Source organism: Myodes glareolus, chromosome 17 (assembly GCF_982192425.1).
Source record: "Myodes glareolus chromosome 17, mMyoGla1.1, whole genome shotgun sequence".
Classification (NCBI taxonomy): domain Eukaryota; kingdom Metazoa; phylum Chordata; class Mammalia; order Rodentia; family Cricetidae; genus Myodes; species Myodes glareolus.
The window spans coordinates 28,422,437-28,444,279 of NC_142042.1; the positions used below are offsets into that span (position 1 = coordinate 28,422,437).

Here is a 21,843-nt window from a genome sequence, read left to right on the forward strand (position 1 = left end):
ACACATGCACGCATATAGACACATACACACACAGACACACACAGACACATACACACACAGACACATACACACACAGACACATACACACACATAGACACATAGACACATACACACACAGAGATAGAGACACAAGCACATACACGACACATATACACACAGAGATAGAGACACAAACACATACACACATACATATACAGGCACACACATATACACAGATACAAACAGACATGCACACATAGACACATACACACATATACATACACATACAGCCACGCACCCATATACACATACATATATACATACATACACACAAACATACACCCGTGTACCCATACATACATACAACCATCACACATACACACTCACACATACACTCATCACACATACACACACACAAAAAATAAATAATAAATTTTAAGACGTGGAGAGCAAAGGGGGAAGACACTGGCGCCTATTTTTGGTCTCCCTGTGCACCTGCACACCCACCTACATACACATATCCACACATACAGAAACCCAAATATGCAGTACCTAATTCAGGACTGCATCTAACTTTTAGTGAATTTCTCATGTTTAAAGCAGTGTGAGGGAATGGATATATATATATAAAATGCACAGTCTCTCATGGCGGGACCTGTGATCCTCCTGAATGGATATTATGGGTTTAAACAATTCTGTAATTTTTGTTAATAATAATGAAAAGAGTCTAAATTATTGGGAAAAAGAAGACTCTATATGCTTTGACTGAGTGTATTTATATACAAGTGTGTGTGTGTGTGTGTGTGTGTGTGTGTGTGTGTGTGTGTGTGTGTGGCCTTACATTAGGAATCATGTCAGCTTGACGGGAACTGTGGAATGTTTGGAAAATGGAAAATGGCTCAATTCCAGTAGAGTTCTGCCTCCAGGATCGTGTTTGTATACTGTGATTTTCTAACTCAAGATATTTTTTTTTTTCAAGACAGAGTTTCTCAGTAGCTTTGGAGCCTATTCTGGAACTCTGTAGCCCAGGCTGGCCTTGAACTCACAAAGATCCTCTTACCTCTGCCTCCTAAGTGCTGGGATTAAAAGCGTGTGCCACCATCGCACTGCACTCAAGATTCTCTTAATTATAACTTATAAAATCTAATTAATACTCTTTAATGTTAGCAAACAAATTGTTTTTATCTTCACACTTTATCCTATCCTATCAAATACAAAATTATAAAATTTGAATGTCTAGTTGATTGTCAATTGTTTATTTACTCCGTGGTAGTTAACTTTAGGTCCCTAAACTACTCATGCAATATGAAAGATGCCAGAGGACCATAGTGCATTGTAATAATGCAGTTTTTATTTTAATCTGTCCCTATGAAAAGATCTTCTCTCTCTGGTTATCTTTAAAACACAAGTTACTACAAAACGGCCATTAAGCCAGGGCTGGGCTAAGGCGCAGGAGCACCCCTGTAACCCCCCCCTTGGGAAGGAGGAGGAGGAGGAGAATCAGGAGTTCTAGGCCCTTCTTGGCTACATAGTTAATTGAAGGCCAGCCTGGGTCACTGGAGACCCTGTTTTAAATAAACAAACAAAGATGACACAGTTAAGGACCATTAACCTAAAGTAATATTTAAAAGCACTCGCATTCACGGTCGCTGGACCATAGCTTTATTTTGAATTGATTTAATAAAAATGTGGTTCAGCAGGTTCTCAGTACTTGCCTCCGTTTGCCTTGTCAAGCTCCCTTACATCGTATTAATTCCGCAGTAACAGACCTCAGGGAGTACCTGTCACTGTGGCTTGATCAGGAGCTCATCACCGTCTCTTTGCACAGAGCAGCTCCTAAGGGCTCTTCGTTCTTTGCTGGGAGCAAGGTGCGGAGCCCAAGGCCCCGTGGTCTACGGGGGAGTGAGGCCTGATGCATCCAGTGCACTGGCCCCTATAACTTTGCTGGTCTGGTTGCTCGGGACTTTCCAACCTCTTGAGCTTGTAGGAGGCCTTGTTCTTTCTGATTTGACTTTGGCCAGACACCATTCTAACGCATTGTTTTCAAAGCCGGGTCCCATAGCAGGGCTGTGAAGCTTCCCGAGGACAGGTGGGGTTGGAGAATGCACTGCCATTCCTCATGGATTCAAGACGACTACAACCTTTAAGGCTGCTTTACCCTTACTTCATATTGTTTGACCATGAAAACTCAAACTTATTTGGCCCAGGAATTTTATCTCTCTCTCTCTCTCCCTCCCTCCCTCTCTCCCTCTCCCTTCTTCTCTCTCTCTCTCTCTCTCTCTCTCTTTCTTTCTTTCTTTCTTTCTTTCTTTCTTTCTTTCTTTCTTGTTTAGCCAAACTAATTAATAATTTAAATAATCCAAAAAGACTCATGGCTGTGCCCCACCCCCTTGTCAGTTGCTGGTTGTACTAGGCTTTGAGTGGCTCCACTCTCACAGCCTGCTTGGCTCTGCAGGACACTGGCCATTTGACACACTCCTCAAGACCCCAGATCACCTTGATTTACAAATGGAGCCCATTAGTATCAAGCAGTTTGAAAAGAGATGGCTGCTGGGGATTGCCAATAAGTAGCCGCAGCCAAAGTTAGCTAGAATTAAAATAGACCCCAGAAAGCCTGACTAACCTTTCAGCCTCCGCCTCAGCTCCTGCCATCTTTTGCATAGCCAGTTCTAGAACGTTGTCTTTCAGAGGTGAACAGAACAGAAAGCCCTGTTGAGAGCAACAGTGTTAAGTGTGCTGGGGAGCTCGGTTTTGACATCTGAGAACCATGTGAGTCGGAGCTGACAATCATTAGCTGCGTGGCCTCATGCAGATTATTTAGTGCTGAGCCTGTTTCCTTACCTGTAAGACAGGAGCCATCTACAAAAAGAAAATTACTGAGTTAAGAAAATAGTGATTGAGAACAGTGTGTAGCCTGGTATTCAGTCATAGGTGATTAGTCATTGTTGTTCCTTTTCTTTCCCCTCAGAAAGTGACTCCCCACTTTCTTTGGTGGTAGAACTAGGGGACAGACTCCCTTCTGGAGATTTCAACAGTGCCTTTCCACGCGTGTCTTCCCAGCAGAGCTGCTGGAATCATTTCTGGGTGTTCTTTCCTTCAGCCGTTTAGAAAAAAGCGGGGCCATCGAGAAGTTGATGGTAGATCCAGGGCTACGGGGAGACATTTTAATAGGTTTGGTTTTTTCGGTTTTTTGTTTGTTGTTGTTGTTGTTGTTTTAAGTTAATTCTGATGTGAAGAAAATGCAACTGCTTCTCTGAGCGCTGGGTTCCAGAAACAAGCATCTCCAGTAGATGGCAGTCTTGCTTCACTTACCTTATAATTACAATAATCCGTTGCGCAGTAAGGTGTTTCTAGGCAAAAATGGCCCCTTGCCCTCTTGTGTCGCTGGTTTCTTGTTTTTTGTTTTTCTGACATTTTCTCTTGGGCTAGTGGTGAGCTTTACAAAAAACAGCAGTTTCTCCATCGCCTAAGCACTGCTTCCTGCCCAGAGCCTGCGTGTGCTCTTCTATTACAGCCTGGTGTTCAACAAGGTTCTCTGCCTTCCACTTCTTTCTTTTGACCTACAACCATTGCAGCCCGGTCAGACTTTTGTTTGCCGGTCTCCCCTGGCTCTTAGGGCAGAATCACTCTGTGCTGGTTTAGAAAGGGTGTCTCCTGAGAGTTAACCTTCCGTCAGCGTTCTGTAATGCCTTATGGAGGCAGTACACAGCCATTAGCTGAAGACAGGCAGAGAAGACGTGTGAATCACAGCGCTTTTAGCTCGCACCACAGGCTCCCAAAACTGAATCCAGAAAGGTGAAGGAAGAGAGACGCCGCATATCGAGTTTGTAAGTATCAGGTGCCAGGGTCTCTGGCTGACTTGTGTTTCTGCGCCATCCACAGCTGTGTCGTTGGCTATGTTGGGGAGCGATGTCAGCACCGTGACTTGCGATGGTGGGAGCTGCGCCACGCCGGCCAAGGGCAGGAGCGCGACATCACTGTGGTGACTGTCTGTGTGGTCGCTCTAGTCCTGCTGCTCTTCCTGGGGATCTGGGGGTTTTACTACTACAGGTAATCCTTTCTTTTCCTTGGGACTTGATGCCCCCTTTTCTGAACCCTTCCCAGGGAATGCCCACTTCCTTGGATTGAACTTGAGCAAAATACCGCGTTTAAAGGCAGGAACAACCTTTTTTTTTTTAAGCCTGACATCACTATATTAAAACATTAGTGTGGGCTCAGCGGTTATGAGTATTGCCTGCTCTTCCAAAGGTTCTGAGTTCAATTCCCAGCAACCACATGGTGGCTCACAACCATCTGAAATGAGATCTGCTGCCCTCTTCTGGCCTGCAGGCAGACACACAGACAGAATATTGTATACATAATAAATAAATAAATAAATATTTTTTAAAAAAAAACACACATCAGTGTTCCTCCTTTTCCTCTCAAGTTTTTGCATAAGATTTGTGGGCCTTCATTTTGGTGACAGTGAGGCTCGAACTCAGAACCTCACACTAGTTAGATTGAGCTACATCCTCAGATCTTATTTCCCACAATGCACCGCTGCAGTCCAGTCATTTTCTTTTAGTATCACGTGCCGACATCGACCAGCATAACTGTGATTTCTCATGACTGCCTGCTTGGTGTTAGAGAAAAGCCATTATCTTCCCTAACTTGGGAAGGAATCTGGCCATTGGGGTTTGCTTTCAATAATTTAAAATTAATACTTTTAAACTGAAACAGTAACACGCAGTTCATCTAAAAACACCACCTTAGAGTCAAGGAGCAGGCGTCTCCCTGCTTGTGTCCATTTCCTTTAAAAGGATACTGTGGCACTGCCATCAACTGAGACAGCTTAGGAAGTGTTGTAGTTTGTGCTTGGCTGCAGGGGCTTTATAAAATCGTCCGTGTGAGGGCATCGTCTATGGCTATGGTTCCTTACCTGCCCGATGTCAGCTCTCTGAAGAGATGTAGAGCACCTTCTTCTACCAGGAGATAAATATCCAACCGCATTTACCAATGCTGAATAAGCACGCCAGTTGCAACTGTTTCGTATTCTGGAAAATTCGGTATGTTCAACCAAGGCGCTTCCACCAAAGCCCCTGCTGTGCACACTGTAACAGTAAATAGCGTCGAATCTGCCCGAAATGCACATTTCAAGTCCAAGTGAGTGCCTGCAGCCCCTTAAGCAGGCTTCCTCATTGGCGTGCATTAGCTTTCCTCGCTATAAGGTATGGGGAAATAGAACTTATTTCAAGAGTTCTTGTGAGCTTGAGTTAGGCTGAGTTAAGAGTTTACTGTAGACCTGGCGTTTTTGGTATGGTTTTTGCTACCTGAAGTTATTAGGGTTTTGTATGAACAGCAATCTTTCCAATAAGAGGCATAGACTTGAAAACCTTTTCCATCATCTCCTGAGAGATAAGATTCTCGGGGACAAACTTGAACTTTTAATTTGGTGACCCATGAGTATAACTGCACTTTTTTTTTAAATAACTGTACTTTTTTTTCTAACTGCACTTTTTCAGCCTATTATTTGTATTCTGTGTATTTGTAGAAACAATAGTGTGTCATCAATGGCTGGGAAGAATGTCTATCAAAAGATAGATGCTTGGCCAATAGATAGATGTTTGGTCAATGGAGTTTTAAAAAAAGAAAAGAAAAGAAAAACTTCCAGATGTAGTGGCACACATCTATAATCCCAGCACTCAGGATGCAGAGGCAGGCTAATGTCTGTGAGTTCAAGGCCAGCCTAGTCTGCATAGTGAGTTTCAGGACAGCCAGGGCTACATAGTAAGACCCTGTCTCAAAAAAAAAAAATCAAAATCAAACAAAAAATTAAGTTTATTTATGACATAATTATTTTTTGTTTGTTTTATGTGTTAACACATGTGGCAATATTTTTCAGAAATCTGGATTTTTTTTAAGACAAAGTCTTACAGTGTAGCCTAGGCTAGCCTCAAACTCATGATTATCTTCCCTTGGCTTCCCAAGCGTTGTGGTTTCAAGTATGCTTCAACGAGCCTGCCTGACCAGCGGCATGTGTGCTTGAAAATGGTAGCTAGGTGACGGTGGCCTTTCAGCTCCTGACTCCATACTTCTAATAACAAACACAATGCAGGCCCTAGGGAATGGCTCGGTCAGTAAAGCGTTTGCCATGCGAGCCTGAAGACCTGAGTTAAAGCCTCAGCAGCAATGCTTTAAAACATAAGAGAAAACAAAGCAGGGTGCCACTGTGCACCTGCAATCTAAGCACCCGAGAAAGAGAAGCACGGACCCTGGGGCTTTATGACCAGCCAGGCAAACTTCAGGTTCCCTGGAGACCCCCATTTTAAATAAGATGTACAGCAAGTGAGGAAGATGTCCAGTGTCTACTTCTGACCTCCACACGAGGGCACACTTCCACACACAAACCTGTATACCCCCCCCACACACACACACACAATAAGAACAATTTCTTAACTAAGCTTGTTCCAACTCTTTCTTGAAGATTACAATGTACCAGAATTGTCCCTGTGAACATCTCTGTGGCCGTTTGCTTAGCGGTGCTGCCCCCTGGAGCTGCTTGCTGGCCTCGGGTTCTCAGCTCCAGACTCGACTACATCTGTAGATCTAATCTGACAAAGTAGCTGCTCCGGCGAGTGGGATGGGTTTTTGTTTTTCTTTTGAGATTGTCTCAGTTGGTTGGCTTCCTCCCAGGACTCAGAAGCCTCTCTCGGAAACCCCAAAGAACCCCTATGAAGAGTCGAGCAGAAGCACGGGTAGTGATGAACCTGACCACAGCAGGGCTGGGATGTCTTCTTGCCCCCAACCTTGGGTAATGTTATCAAACTACATGAAGCTAAGAATTAGCTTGATGAGAATCACTGTTCTCCCGGGTGATGGTGGCGCATTCCTTTGGTCCTAGCCCTCAAGAGGCAGAGGTAGGTGGATCTCTGTAAGTTAGAGTTCAAGGCCAACCTGGTCTGTAGAGTGAGTTCCAGGAGAGCCGGGACTGTTTCACAGAGAAGCACAGTCTTGAAAAACAAACAAACAAACACAAAAAAAACACTATTCATTTTCCATTTTTCTCTTTCTTCATGCCTTTCAGAGAAACTGAAACCTGTTCTAGCTGCCTGCTGGTCTCAAAATGTGTCTTTTAGCCTTAGCATCCAGCCAATCTTCAGCAAATACTTTAATCTCTGTACCCCTGTTCTTAATCAATATAGCTTTCTGAAGATGCTAAGATCCATCTTCATAAATGCCATGAGCATGGGACTCGGGACCTTTCCCTAAGCAGAGTTCAGGGCTCTGAGGCTCATGACTTCGTGGACTGCTAAACTACCTGCTCTGCACTTGACAGGCTATCGAGATATAGACTGCAAGTGTAATTAATCTCATTTAAGTCCTAGTAAAGAAGGAGAAGTGGTTTCTGCATGTGTCTCTTTTAAATATTTATATACATATATTAAAACAAAAGATCAGAACTCCACGCTGTGGTGGTGAGCAGCTTGTTGACTCCGAGCTCCATTCGGAAGCCCAGGCTGCTGAGCTGTGTCCTCCCAACTACCATCCCCACCAACTGCTGCTGCACACGTCAGAGGGCGCTAGGGAGAGCCCCCGAACCGGGAGGAGAAGCAGCGGAAACAAATCTGTTCCCATCAGCTGCCTTCCATGGCAGCCAGCGTCCTAGAATCTGTGCCCTTCTGGCACAGAGGCACACGGTTGAAAATCTGCAGTGCACATCTTGACTGGAGCCAGAAATAATGAGCCCGTGCCCTTGCACAGCAGGGCCTTTGTATTGACGCTGCAATATGTCACTGCAGAGACCGTTAATGAGGAGGCAACAAAGGGTGACGGGTGTAGTGAGAAGCAGAGAGAGAAGCCAGAGCAGGGCTCCTACAAGTCAGCTTCATCACCAGCATGTCTGTCCCTTTACCTCATTGGTGCTGTTCATTAGGCCTCCCCACACTTCTCTTGATGAGAAAGACAGGTACAGAAGTTTTGCCCTCTGCCTTTAACTATGAATTCTAGGTTCTACCTGTGGAGGGCTCCTTTCTGAACCACACAGTCAGCCCAAACATTGGAGCAGTCCTCCTACCTAGTTACTTATTGACAAGGAAGAACTTCACCAGCCTGCATCCTGTATCCCAGGGCAGGACTTACTTTTATTCCTCCTTTTTCTGTTTGACTTCTTTTAATACCTAACCTGTCTGGCCTGATTGCAGGTCAGTCGGCTCTGCTCAGCCTGCATTGCAAGTGCTCAGTCAGTTGGACAGTGCAAACAATGACAAAATGATTGTTGAGGAGCAAAGAGAAATGCCGTTGCGGTTATCCGGCCTCCCTTTTAGCACTCTGGCTCCTACGCTGCTCAACCGTGAGGAAGCAGCTGATAGGTCCCAGCAAAATAGTAATTGTGCTGTCGGTTATTGGTACTTACTGGTGACCCACATCACTGGGGACTTGGTAGTGTGCTTACATGAATTATATATCACTATAGTGTACACATACAGATACATGGCATTGTCTGGCCAATGGGCAGTCCTTAGGAAACCTGTTGATGCTTGTACCAGTTGCAGCAAAACAGTGGCTCCCAGGGATCCAAGACTCTTAACCCAAGATTCCAGAATCAGAGCAGATTCTTCAGTAAAGATAGTTGTGCACCCTAAAAGAAATGAGTGCAAGGTTTCCAGTTAATACTGGAATCTCTCAGGGCGAGAGAGAGAGCTCAGCAGTTAGGATCGCTGGCTTCTCTCCCAGAGGTCTGTGATCTGATTCCCAGCACTCATGGCGACACATAGCCATCTGTAACTCCAGTTCCAGGGAATCCAGGGCCTCTTCTAGTGCCATGAGCATCGGGCATGCATCCAATGCACAGAAATAAGTGTAGTCAAAACACCTGTACATGCAATAAGATATTAAAGGAAAAATTTAAAAACAAACTCTCTCCTTAGCCAAGATAAGTTGATGAGGCCTTTCTTCCCACGTTCACCTTCCACTGAGTGCGTGTGATAAGCCACAGTTTAATGCTTATCACGGTGACTTGTGAATTACAGCGGTATCCCCCTTTTCCCTGTCTTTTCTGCAGTTCGTGGTCCTAAAGGAGCACCAAGACCCCAAGAATGGGAGTCTGCCTGTAGCTGACCCGAATGGGCCCACAGTGGATGCTGGCCTGTCTTCCAACCTACAGCCTGGTGAGTAGTTATCTTTACCTTGATCTTGAGTGCTTTCCAACAAGAAGTGTCATTTAGTCTTGCAAAGATCATTAGCATCGTTTAAGCTGGGTGAGCATTGGGTGTTTCTGACATGCTATGTTGTTTAGAGAAATGCATATAACTGCATTTCCCTCTTATATCAAGATCCTGATATAACTCCAACCCCAGGCACACTGCGGTCTGCCAGGTCATTCTGAGTGAACACACAGGGCTCAGCCCCTGCCTGTGAGCTGTGTAGGACTGCAGCCATACCAACTGTTGTGAGCATAGCTCCCCTGAAGGTGGAAAATGACTCTTGAAAAACAGGTTCCATGTGCTGGTGGGAGTGTTCATACTAACGTAAGCTGATCCAGACATTGTCCTGGGGATTTCAGAATATTCTGGTCTTGTCAGGGGCTAGCCCTCAGCCAGACTCTTGGCTGTCTGAGAGTCCAGCCAGGCCACTAAAGGACCGTGAAATCAAGCCAAGTTCTCAAGCTCTCCTGGAACTCAATCTGCTTCGGGTAGAATAGAGTTGCACATCCTTTGATGTGATCCTTTTGCCAGGGCGTGTATTATGATATGTCTCTTGGGTTTGGGTCTCAGATATCATTGTCCTTTTCAAACCCAGAGGGCAGTCCTGAGCATGCTTTTGTGTCATAAGCCTTTGGGAAGGCAAAGGGAATCTTCGAGCCAACAAAAACAGTTCCTCTGCTAATGGCAGGAGCCAGTTAAATGTCAGTGCTACTTCTATTTCTGATATTTCCTGTTGTACATATCACCATACCTCCCTCTTCCTATTTTCCATAGAAAGAACATTAGGTCTTATTATGGAAAACTCATTCTATTTTCATTTTGAACGTGTTCTGCTTTGTACCCCAGAACACTGAATTCAGTAAAAATTTTATTGCCTTGTTTGAGCAAGACCAGTATATTAAAGCACATATAGGAATTGAATAAAAACTGTAATAAATGTTTTATTATGGTAACTGTTGCCTGTTGAAAATTCAGTATTTTCAATAGTTGCCTAGGTGTTATTATTGCCAGCACTATTAGGAGACCAAAAAAAAAAAAAAAGCTGCCTTGTAGTTACTTTTCCTTGAACAACTAAAAGCACATTGCTCCTTTGGGAGATAATCTGCTTAGGAGGAACATGTGGTGTGATGTTGCAGCTTAATCCAAAACTCAAAGATTTAACAGAAATGTGGTTATACCAGAAAAAAAAAAATGAAGGATTTGTATAGCTAGGGCAATACTCCAAGATGGGTTAAAAGTGTGGTTCACAACCTGTGGGTCATGACCCCTTTGGAGGGTCAAACAACCTTTCCATAGGGGTCACCTAAGACTTTCAGCATATCAAATATTTACATTGTGATTCATAACAGCGGAAAATTACAGGTACGAAATAGCCATAAAAATAATTTTGTGGTTGGGGTCACTACAACACGAGAAACTCTGTTAAATGGCCGGTGCATTAGGAAGGCTGCAAACTCCTGTGTTAGGACATTCTCATTTGTATCCAGTCGACAGCAAATGCATTGATCCATTTTTCTTTTGAGCCTCTCATTTGTTTCCCGCGTGCGTGGTCTAATCCCTCATCCTGTGTCTGCCGTTCATAGATATTTGCAGTGAAAGTGCAGGGTTGGGTGGGGAGGGGGAGCGGGGAAGGAGTTGGAGGTTCGTTTTGGCTCTGAACCAGTGTGTGCTCTGTTCCTAGAAAGCTGAGTCCTAGTGGTTGACCACAGAGCCATCTTCATTGACCTCAGCCAGTGCCCGTGGGCAGGGGTTAAATGCGGAGCACCGAGCTGAGGGAAAGAGGGCCGTGATAGGAGGAAGGAGATGTGTTTCAAACCTGAACTTTGCTCTAAGGCATTTATGGTCTAGATGCGGAGATAGGAGGAAATCAGAGACGGCAGAGGACACTGTCAGCTCTCTCCGTCGTCTCAGCCAGCCAAGACTATGCGAATTGTAAAAAGTGAGTCCCAAATACGTTGAGGATGTGTTCTTTCGTTTCTCATGTTCTAAGTCTATGATCCTAAGACTACTATAAGGATCTCTTTTGCTAGATAACACAAACAATGAAATCTCCTTCTCTCCCTCATCTCTCCTCCTGTCCTCTTCTCCCTCCATGTTCTCCATCTCCTCTGCATTTATCCCTCCTCTTTCTTCTCCTCTTCCCCTTCCATCTCCTTTGAATAGGGTCAGTGCGTCTGACTTCATGGAGACAGAAGCCCCACATATATGGAATGGGCACAGGGCAAAGCTGCTGGATCCCACCGCCAAGTGATCAAGGTCTCCAGGCAATGGAGGGAAACTCCCATTTACCCTCCTACAAGGAATGGCCTCTAGCCGTGGGGGTCGAGAAGCTTCAGAGCTAACAGATCATGTCCACAAAGGGCCCCAGATCTACCACACCAAACAGAGTGAGTTCAGTGGAAACTGGAAGTGGCAGAAGATGAAAGAACAAACCAGGCTGGCGGACAGGATGTTTTCCTTTAAAAAGTAGAGTTCGGTGTGTAGATATGGTCCTCCAGTCTCCGTGGCTGGTCACCACTCAGTGTCCTGACCATAGATGCATAGCTGCATAACTGTGATTTTTGCTGCTTCCTCTAAGGAGTCCCAATTGAAGACTTTCAAAAGGAGAGTCAAGAAAATCATTAGAAACCAAAGTCAAGACATTCACATGTTGTAAGTTGTGTCTTCTTCAATAGATTTTTTTTTGTTCCTTTCCGTATTGCCTCAGAAGAAATGGTTAGAGCAGGTGATTACATATTTTGTCAACTGCAAAATAATTTATATGATCTACACAAAAGCCTTAGCTCAATCTCATGAAATGGTTGGAACATCGTAACTATTGATGAGATACCCTATATGCATTTAATTCACTACTGGAGTGGCCCATCCTCATCATTTTGCCTTCTGGATTGTGATAAATTAGGGAAAATAATTGTAACCTAGAATATGATTTATTCAGAACTAGATCGTTTATTTTTTTATACTTTAAAACCTGTGAATGAAAATACTTCATTTCAAAAACATTTCCTAAGAGGCATCAGTGTTTCTTAATCATTAATGTCTTTTCCTTTTGGCAATCTTTCCCAGGGAAAATGATAAATTCTGGTGTTTGCGTAGAATTTTTGACTTGTTTGAAGATGTGAGTTTGTAAACAGATTGCTTGATCTATTTCCATCAATGTCCTCCAGCTAAATAAAAAATCACCCTGAAGACATCAGCATCTTCGTATCTGTTTGATGGTGTTGCTGTCGTTTGAGCTGAACCAGTGTTTCGCTAGACTTGTCGTAAAGAAAATTAAACTAACCCTGAACCAGAAAGAGACGGTGCATGCAGATTCGAATGGTGCATCTTCCTCTAGCCAAGGCGTTGCTAATACAGAGGATGCAAGGGTCCGTACTGTGGCGTGGACGGTTGAGGCTTGGGTTAACCGTGATGGAGAAATATGTGTAATTTGAGGATGGGATGACTTGAGGTTTGAGGATCTTAGTTAATTGTTCAGCGAGGCAATTTTATCTGGCCAATTTAGGTTTGTTCTGAATTCAGTTTTGCTTCTGTTGGCCATGGGTAGCCTGGACTTTCACAAGCCCTATCTCTTAGTTCTGGTAAGTGAACTGACCTCAGAATAATAACAGATATAACCTCTCCACAAGTTTCTCTCTATCCTCCCCAAGTTAACATGTGGGCAGCCTTACCTAATTGGATTCCTCTTGTGTATTTGGACACACCTACCTCAGAATTTCAAGATAGCCAGTGGAGTATGAGACCACAGTCCTCCCCCCACATATATCACGATATTTGAATCAGAAAATCCCCACTTCGGGGCTGGAGAAATGGCTCAGCGGTTAAGAGCACTGACTGTTCTTCCAGAGGACCTGGGTTCAATTCCCAGCACCCACATGGCAGCTCACAATTGTCTGAAAATCCAGTTCCAGGGGATCTGACACCTTCACACCAATGCACATAAAATAAAAAGATAAATAAATCAAAAAAAAGAAAGAAAGAAAGAAAATCCCCACTTCCTTGGAGCTTTGCACTGGTAAGGAAACCTTAGACATTGGGACTTTGTAAGTGTTTACGCAGGCCACCCCAGCAGCCTCTGGTCAGGTTAAAACAAAAGCTTGCTGTATGTTCTTTAGTTAGTCCATCGCCATCTCCCCGGATCTGCCTCCCTTCTTCTAGCTTCCTGTCTCCAGGGGACGTGTTTGCATTTGTTTGAAAATGCGTATTCCAAAAGCATTCTTATCCTCCATATTCGATTTGTATCTTTTCAAGATTACATTTTATTTCCTGACACTCATGGTCTTGATGTACATGGTACCCGATGGGCATTCTCTGCTGTCACCTACTCCACGTGAAAGGAACTTCCTGCCCCCTGCAGCGCCTCACAAAGGCTGAATATGCTGTGCTCTGGTGAATCCGAGTGTTTCAGTTCTACCCACTGACCGGTTCTATAGCGCCCTTTTCACATGAATCTGTGCTCACTGTGTGATTGTTGAAAATGTGGCAGTAGCACACGTGGTAGGAAAGACGAATCCTACACACACACACACACACACACACACACCAAAATCAATAAGCAAGATGGCCAGGAGAATTAACAAGTCTCCTGTCATGTAATTAGCAAGATTTTGTGCCTTGCTGTGTTTCTTTCTCTTTTCTCTGTCTTTACACCAGAAATTCCCTCTCCACACTTCCAAGCTCACTCGTCCAGACATGGACTGCTCTTCCTGTTGGGACGCTGATGGGGTTTCTACGGCCGCAGGCCCTATGCTGGCAGCAGGAAAAGCCCCACGCTTGCTGCTCCAGTAGTGTGGTCTGGGGTCAGGTGGGGAGGCTGTCGTCCTGGGCGGTTCTGTCCACAGCGGGACAGGTGCCAGCTGCTCCTCGCTCCTCCTCATTGTGACGCTGCCGTGCTAGAGATCACCCTCAAGTCCTTCTCTTGGTGATTAGGTAGCTCTCCTATCAATCCTATTGAGAACAAGTGAACCCAGGCCTGCCGCCACCCCCAGATGCATCGGCCTCCCGAAAACCTCCCACCATCTCTACTACATGCCCGCACTGGGTTGGGGGTGGGGTTCAGGAGGACCCGGTCCTGTGGTTTTCTCTACAGCTCTGACTTGCTCATGTTTCCCGTTCCCTCACATGTCCTGGTGGATTCCTATACTCTGATCTTCAAATCCTCCTTCTAGACCTGACTTCTCTAACTCCCTTTGCCGTTATGTAAGATTTAATTTCTATAATAAATTATCTATTACATAAGACCCTGTGATTGGCTTCCTGTATGAACCCTGGCTGATACAACAAGTATACGCAGCCAGGTATTTAAGAGGCACAAACCTTATATCATGCAAATTATTCTATGCAATAGGGAGGGGGAAAACTCCACACCTCGTTTTAACCTTTCTGCCTTCAGTGGACTAGTACAGCACAGAAAAGGGTGACTAAAAGCCAAGCTCAATTATAAATATAGACGCAAGAGGTCTGCGCAAAAGATTAGTAATGAATTTGGCGGTGAGTTTTGAAAGCATTTCATGACCAAATGTTAATTGTGTAATAAACGAAACCGTTGAATATTCCAAGCTAATATGTAAATTATTAAATTGCATTTCCGTGCAAAAGAAAGCATGGCGCAGTATAGACATAAGATGTTTTCAGTAGCATACGCCATGCATTCATGACAAAGCATCTTTGTAAAATAGGAAAAGTGAATTTCTCTAATGTGATGAAGATGGCTACCAGAACCTACGGCAACATGATATTGAAATACCGAAGGCATTCCCCTTAGATCAGGACCAAGGCAAGGATGTCCATTCACTTATTTTTTAATTTCATGTGTATGTACTATATTTGCATAATTTCTTCATTCCTTCTCTTCCTTCCAACCACCCTATGCCTCCCATCCCACTCAAATATTTGACCTCTTTTCCTTTAATTATTGTTGTCATACACACATATTAAATAGAGAAATAAAACCTGCCGAGTCCATTTAGGACTTAGCGTTGCTCTTATGTATATGTTCTTAGGACTGACCACGTGGGGCTGAATAACCAGTGAGGGGGCTCCTCCCTGGGGAAGACTGATTCTCCCTCTATCGGCAGCCATTAGTTGCCTATAGCTCTTTGTCTAAAGGTGGGGCCTTCCCTGCGAGATTTCCCTATATATGTTGACAAGCCCACTGATGTTATCACTAAGATCGTGTCTGGGCAACCATAGTGTTACGATTTCATGGGTGTGGCTTCACAGAAGACATCCTGGCCTTTTCACCCCTTCTTATTCACTATCAATTCTATTCAAATATTGTGTTAAGTGCCTTAAATAGTATTCTGACAGCACAGTAATACCCTAAATCAGTCAGATTAGATGTTTGAAATGCATAAAAATTCAAAATAAAATTATCTCCAGGTGAAATAGTTGTCTGCAAAACAGAAAAGTCCAACGTACTTGGCAAATAGTAACACAAAGTCAATAAATTTCACCACCAGCTACGGTGGCTCAGCTGGTAAAGTCTGGTTTACAGGATTTCTTCCCAACCTCTGGTGTCAAGATGGACCCCAGAGCTGGACTCCTGGCACCCACACAGTCAAATGAGAGGACCGACTCCCCAGAGTCTTCCTCTGCCTTCATATATGTGCTGCGGCACATGTATGTGCTCGCTCTCTCACTTGCTCCTTCTCGCTCATGCACACATAATGGTAAAAATTGAAAGTAGAGTAGTATATATATAAGATACTGAATTCCTTATCCATCAGAGTATTGCTCAAAAATAAAGGGAAAACAAAGACTATCTAGAAAAATCCAAGGAATGAGAAACAAGAAGACCTTCACTAATCAAATATTAAAGTAAAATTTTTAGCTAGAAGGTTGTTTCATACAGAATAATAAGAGTATAGCAAAAACTAAGCAACTGAAAAGGTTAACATGTGGGTAATTGTAAATAAATGTATACCTGATATAAAAATGTGGGAGTTTTTTTTGTGTGTGAAAAATAACTCAGTAGGAAATATCAGATATCATAACTTATTATAGAGCAGTGCTGTAGGAGACCACTTGTTTGTTCCCGGCTGCTCAGCCCCAAAATAACTACACAGAAACTGTATTCATTAAATCACTGTTCGGCCAATAGCTTAAGCGTATTGCTAGCTAGCTCTTACATCTAGATTTAACCCGTTTTCATTATTTTATATTTTACCATGAGGCTTGTGGCCCACTGGCAAGATTCCGGCTGGCAGCCTGCATCTGTCTCCAGTGGCGGCACCAGTGAAAGCTCCACGGCTTCTCCTCGACTCTGCGTTCTTTCTCCCAGTTTAGTTTTAGTTTAGTTTTCCCCACCTAGCTCTACTCTACGCTATCATAGGCCAAGGCAGATTCTTTATTCGTGAACCAATAAAAGCAACACATAGACAGAAGGACCTCCCACATCAGAGCAGTAGTAACTAAGTGTGGTATTATTTCAGAAGAAATAGATTAGTAGAAAGTCGGGCACATAAACAAGTGAAAGATGAGTGAATGGGCAATGTAAATGAGTAGGGTAGGAGCGGACTCTTTATTATTAAACACCACCAAAAACACAGATTATTCAACCAGAAAATAAGAAAAGGTATCCTTATCTTCTACTATGTACAGGTACCCATCTAAGGTAGAGTGTACACGTAAGTTTGCAAGGCAAAATTATAAAACAAGAAGAATTTACTGGAGTATATTTATAACCTTGGATGTCTTTTTTAACTATAATAAATATTTTATTTCTTTGTTTTAAATTTATTTATTTATTTGTTTATAAAAATTTCCACTTCCCTCCTCCTCATACCCTCCCATTCCCCCCACTCCCTCTCCTCCTCCCCCCCACTCCCTCTCCTCCTCCCTCTCCAGTCCTAAGAGCAGTCAGGGTTTCCTGCCCTGTGGGAAGTTCAAGTTCCTCCTCTCTCCCTCCAGGTCTAAGAAGGTGAGCCTCCAAACAGACTAGGATCCCAAAAAGCCAGTACATGCAGACGAAACAAGACCCAGTGCCATTGTAAATGGCTTCTTAGTCAGCCCCCATGTCAGCCACATTCAGAGACTCCGGTTTGATCACATGCTCGTTCAGTCCCAGTCCAGCTGGCCTTGGTGAGCTCTCATTCGATCAGTCCCCTTGTATCAGAGGGTGAACGCACCCCTCGCGGTCCTGATTTCCTTTTTTATGTTCTCCCTCCTTCTGCTCCTCATTTGGACCTTGGGGGCTCAGTCCAGTGCTCCGATGTGGGTCTCCGTCTCTATCTCCATCTATCGTCAGATGAAGGTTCCCTCTGGTCCTGCCTTTCTTGCTCACGTTCTCCCTCCTTCTGCTTCTTATTTGGACCTAGGGAGTTAAGTCCAGTGTTCCAATATGTGTCTCTGTCTCTATCTCCATCCATCGCCAGATGAAGGTTCTATGTTGACATGCAAAATATTCATCAGTATGGTTATGGGCCAAGGCCAGTTCAGGCACCCTTTGGATGTCTTTTTTTAATTCACAGAATTTAATTATGCTTTCATGAGTATGACTTATCTACTGGAAAGTGCAACTCATTGGTGGCTACACCACTGAAGACAATGGCATTTATCCCCATAACTTCCCCAGTCTCTCAGTGAGGCATGGGGCTGTTGTGCAGGTAACCACCACTGTGGTGAGAGTCCATGAGTGCATTGGTTATACCATGTTCAGAAGACACCATCTCACATATTTCCCCAACCTCTGGCTCTTACACTCTTTATGGGCCTCTTCTGGATGTTCCCTAAGCTTTCCAGGAGGTAGAATTGCCCCATTTTTGACTAAGCACTCCAGAGTCATTTGTTCTCTACACTTTGGTCAGTTGTGGAGCAAAAGGAAGCTTCTCTGATGAACGCAGAGAACAGCACTAACCTATGGGATAAGTATTTAGAAGACAGCTGAACTTGGTGTTCTTTTAAAAAAAAAACAGTCTTATTGTATAACCCTGACTGGCCTCAAACTCACCATATAACCCAGGTTAGCCTAAATTTGTGATCTTCTTGCCTCTGCCCCCTTTGTGCTGGGATTCTAGGTATATGCCATCATACTTGGCTAAAAAATGGTTTCTTATTCAAGATTCAGAAGAGCAATATAGCAATATGTCATTATAGTTAGTAATTGCTGCCAGGCAGTGGTGGCACACGCCTTTAATCCCAGCACTCAGGAGGCAGAGGCAGGTGGACCTCTGTGAGTTCAAGGCCAGCCTGGTCTACAGGAGCTAGTTCCAGGACAGGATCCAAAGCTACAGAGAAATTCTGTCTCAAAAAACAAAAAAAATAAAAATAAAAAAAATAAAGTTAGTAATTTCATCTAAGAAATGCCATAAGGATATAAAATATAAGATGCAGGCTTTTAAATAAAATTTCAGTATAGCTAGCCAACAGCAGAGGCTACACATCTAGAGGCTAGAATAAGTAAACACCACCTATAGTCCAGAGAAAAGAAACAGTGTAGAAGAAAGATGCATGTAAGAGGGAACACACACACACACACACACACACACACACACACACACACGGAATCTGTCATGCCAGTAGTCAGTGCAAAAGAAGAGCCACGAAAAGATCCTCTTTCCCAGCCAACCATTGGCAGACGTTTTTGTGAGACCAATCTAAGTTAAATCAAGAATGTGGAATGTTGTATGCTCTCACACACTGCTAATGGGAGTGTTAATTGATTCAACCATCTCAGCTAGACGTGCTGAGAGTCTGCAATTTGGAAATTCTAATCGAAGAGATATTTTGGAAAAGAAATTCATTCAGTCTATATTTCTCAGGGTGTTAAAGAGAGCATCCTTAATGGCAAAAGACTGGAAACCACACAAATACCAACTGTCATAGGAATTTTAAATTGTGATGTAGTTTTATTATAGAATACCATAAGAGTGATTAAAATAGGCGAGTTATAGCTCTATATAAAAAAATGGATTAATCAGAAAAGTGTTTGTTTTGAATTGTTTTAGTCATTTTTATACTGCTGTGATAAAACACAATGACTCAGGCAACTTATGAAAGGAAGTTTTTAAAATATGGGGTTCACAGTTTCAGGGTGTTAGAGCCCATGTCCATCGCGGTAAGGAGCATGGTGACAGGCAGGCAGGCATGGTGCTGGGGCAGTAGCTGAGAGCTCACATCTTGAGACGACAACCACAAGGCAGAGAAAGCTAATTGGGAATGGTGAGGGCTTCTGAAACCCTCCAAGTGACACTCCTCCTCCAACAAGGCCACACTTCCTAATCCTTCCCAAACAGTTTCACTAACAGGAGACCAAGTATTAAAATGTATGAGCCTGTGGGACCATCCTCATTCAAAACATTACATGGGTAATTGGGGGAAAAAAGGAATGAATCAAAGTCTACATAAGAATTTTTTAGTTAACTTCTGCATATGAATGTTTCACTTGCATGTTTTCCCCTGTGTCACGTGAGTGCCTGGTATCTGCAGGGGCTAGAAGAGGGAGTTGGATCCCCTGGGATTGAGTGGAGTTACAAACAATTGTGAGCTATCATGTAGATGCTAGGAATCAAACCTAGGTCTTCTAGAAGAGCAACAAATACTCTTAAGCATTGAGCCATCTCTCCAGCCTCCCTCGTATAAACTGTATAAGCAAGGAAAATTAAACACTATATTGCTTATGTGACTAGGGAGATGGCTCCCTAGTTAGTAAAGTGCTGAGTTTGATGAGGACCTGAATTTGATCCCCAAAACCCATGACTAAAAAGCCCACCATGTCCTTTTTAAAACTATAATAATCCTTTGGCTCCAGTTCATGCTGTCCATATACTTATGGGTGTGGGGTCATGCACTGGGGTGTAGTTGACTTAGCAGGAGCCATAATCTGTTAACTGGCTTGATCTCATGCAGGGTTTGCACAGGTACCACAGGGAGTGGGGGAGAAACCGTGAAGTGAGGGCGGTAGGGGGGTGAGAGTCTATCTGGGAGGGGTTAAGGGAAGGAGCTGGGGGTGGATGTGATCCAACAACAATAGTTTCATACAATGTATCGTATACACAATACACTGGGTCAGCTAGCCTCATACTTGACCAGTTCCAGGACAATGGGACATCCTGGTCTGAAGTAATAATGGATGGCACCTGAGGAAGGACACCTGAGGTAAGCCCCAGTCCCCTCCCCCAGACACACCCACACACTATGTATACATATACACTGGTAGCATAGAAAAATGTACAATCCAAAAAACGAAATAGTATATATATATAGTTTTTGGATGCAGTTGAAAGTGTTAAAATTATAATGAAAAGGAAGAGGGTCATTGATAAGGTAGCTTTATAGTAAGAGAGATACCTATAGGATAGGAACTGGGGTCTTCTGAGGTCTCAGAAGGTGGCCATGTGCGTGATCTTATTTCTATACAGAGAAAACTGGATGTTTACTGTCTTCTTTTTTTTCCAATTTCAAAAGGAACACAAAGGAAATTGTGTTTGAATTCTGTTGAGTTTATCAGGACTCCCAAGCAGAATTGCTCACATTCCTTACATTCTCTGGGGCTGGGTTTGCTGAGCCATGGCCCCCAGCTATGGAGCACACAAGACTGGGTTATTATACCCGGCTTCTGAGCAGGAATTTCCCCTGCAGTTAGCAGTGTGTCCTGAGCCAGGCCTGAAGTACGGCTCACCGCGCCTCTGACCACTTCTGTTAAAGACAGGGATAAAAAAGCTAGTGAGGTCATCGGAGGTCTTTGGAAAAGGCACCAAGAAGGGTGCAGGAGACAACGGGGCAGTGTTCAGATCAGGCCTTGGGATTCTCATAAGAAAGTCTGTCCTTGTGGAAGAGAAGGCGAGGTCAGAAGAACGAGAAGGAGCTTTCACACTCGAGCACTTTGGCTCGTTCCCCTCTTGTGTCTGCTTGTTGTTTTCTTCCTTCATTGAAGTGGACCACCAACGGCCATCATTTCCATCTGGACGCTGCTTTTCAAATCCTTATATAGGCTGCTCTGTACATTGTTTGTCCCAAGCTGGAAATAATAACAATAACTGTCTGTACTGCCTACATTCGTGACATAACAGACAAGGATAATTTTTATTTCAATTTTTTTTTAAATTTCATTTTACATTCCATCCACAGTTCTCTCTGCCGACCTCCCCACCCCAACCCTGTCTCCCTCCCAGCCCCTCACCCCCATCCACTCCTCCAAGTGGGTAAGGGCTCCCATGGGAGTCAACAAAGTCTGGCACATTAACTTGAGGCAAGATCAAGCCCCTCCTCCTGCATTAAGGCTGAGCATGGCATCCCACCACAGGGCTCCAATAGGCTAGCTCATGCACCAGGGATAGATCCCAGTCCTACTGCCAGGGGCCTCACAGATAGTCCAAGTTTCACCGCCGTCTCCCCCATATGGAGGGACTATCTCTGTCCCATGGAGGCTCCACGGCTGTTGGTCTAGAGTTCAGTTTGGTTCTCCATCCTGATCTTGACCTCCCTTGCTCATCCATTCCCTCCCACCTCTCTTCGACTGGATTTCCGGAGCTCGGCCTGGTGCTTGGTTGTGAATCTCTGTATCTGGTTCTGGCAGTTGGTGGATGAAGGCTCTATAGTTATAGTTGGGGTATTCGCCAATCAGATTACAGGGGGAGGCCAGTTCAGACACCCTGTTACTAGGAGTCTTAGCTGGGAGCATTGTTGTGGATTTTGGGGAGTTTCCTTAGCACCAGGTTTCTCTCTAACTCGATAGTGTCTC

At 44.0% G+C, this 21,843-nt stretch overlaps 1 protein-coding gene across 2 annotated transcripts in view; it reads left to right on the forward strand.

Annotated features, from left to right (window-relative positions):
* The window catches only part of Egf (epidermal growth factor), a 75,316-nt gene extending 62,959 nt beyond the window's left edge, over positions 1-12,357 (forward strand). The window contains exons 21-24 of one of the 2 annotated variants that reach the window (XM_085677718.2): positions 3,862-4,029; positions 6,652-6,769; positions 9,020-9,129; positions 11,325-12,357. In XM_085677718.2, the coding sequence (XP_085533844.2) occupies positions 3,862-4,029; positions 6,652-6,769; positions 9,020-9,129; positions 11,325-11,412 (484 nt within the window). In that variant the 3' untranslated portion in view covers positions 11,413-12,357. The remainder of the gene's footprint in view (positions 1-3,861; positions 4,030-6,651; positions 6,770-9,019; positions 9,130-11,324) is intronic. The other variant, XM_048456901.3, reaches the window with a different exon arrangement.
* The last annotated feature ends 9,486 nt before the right edge of the window (positions 12,358-21,843 follow it).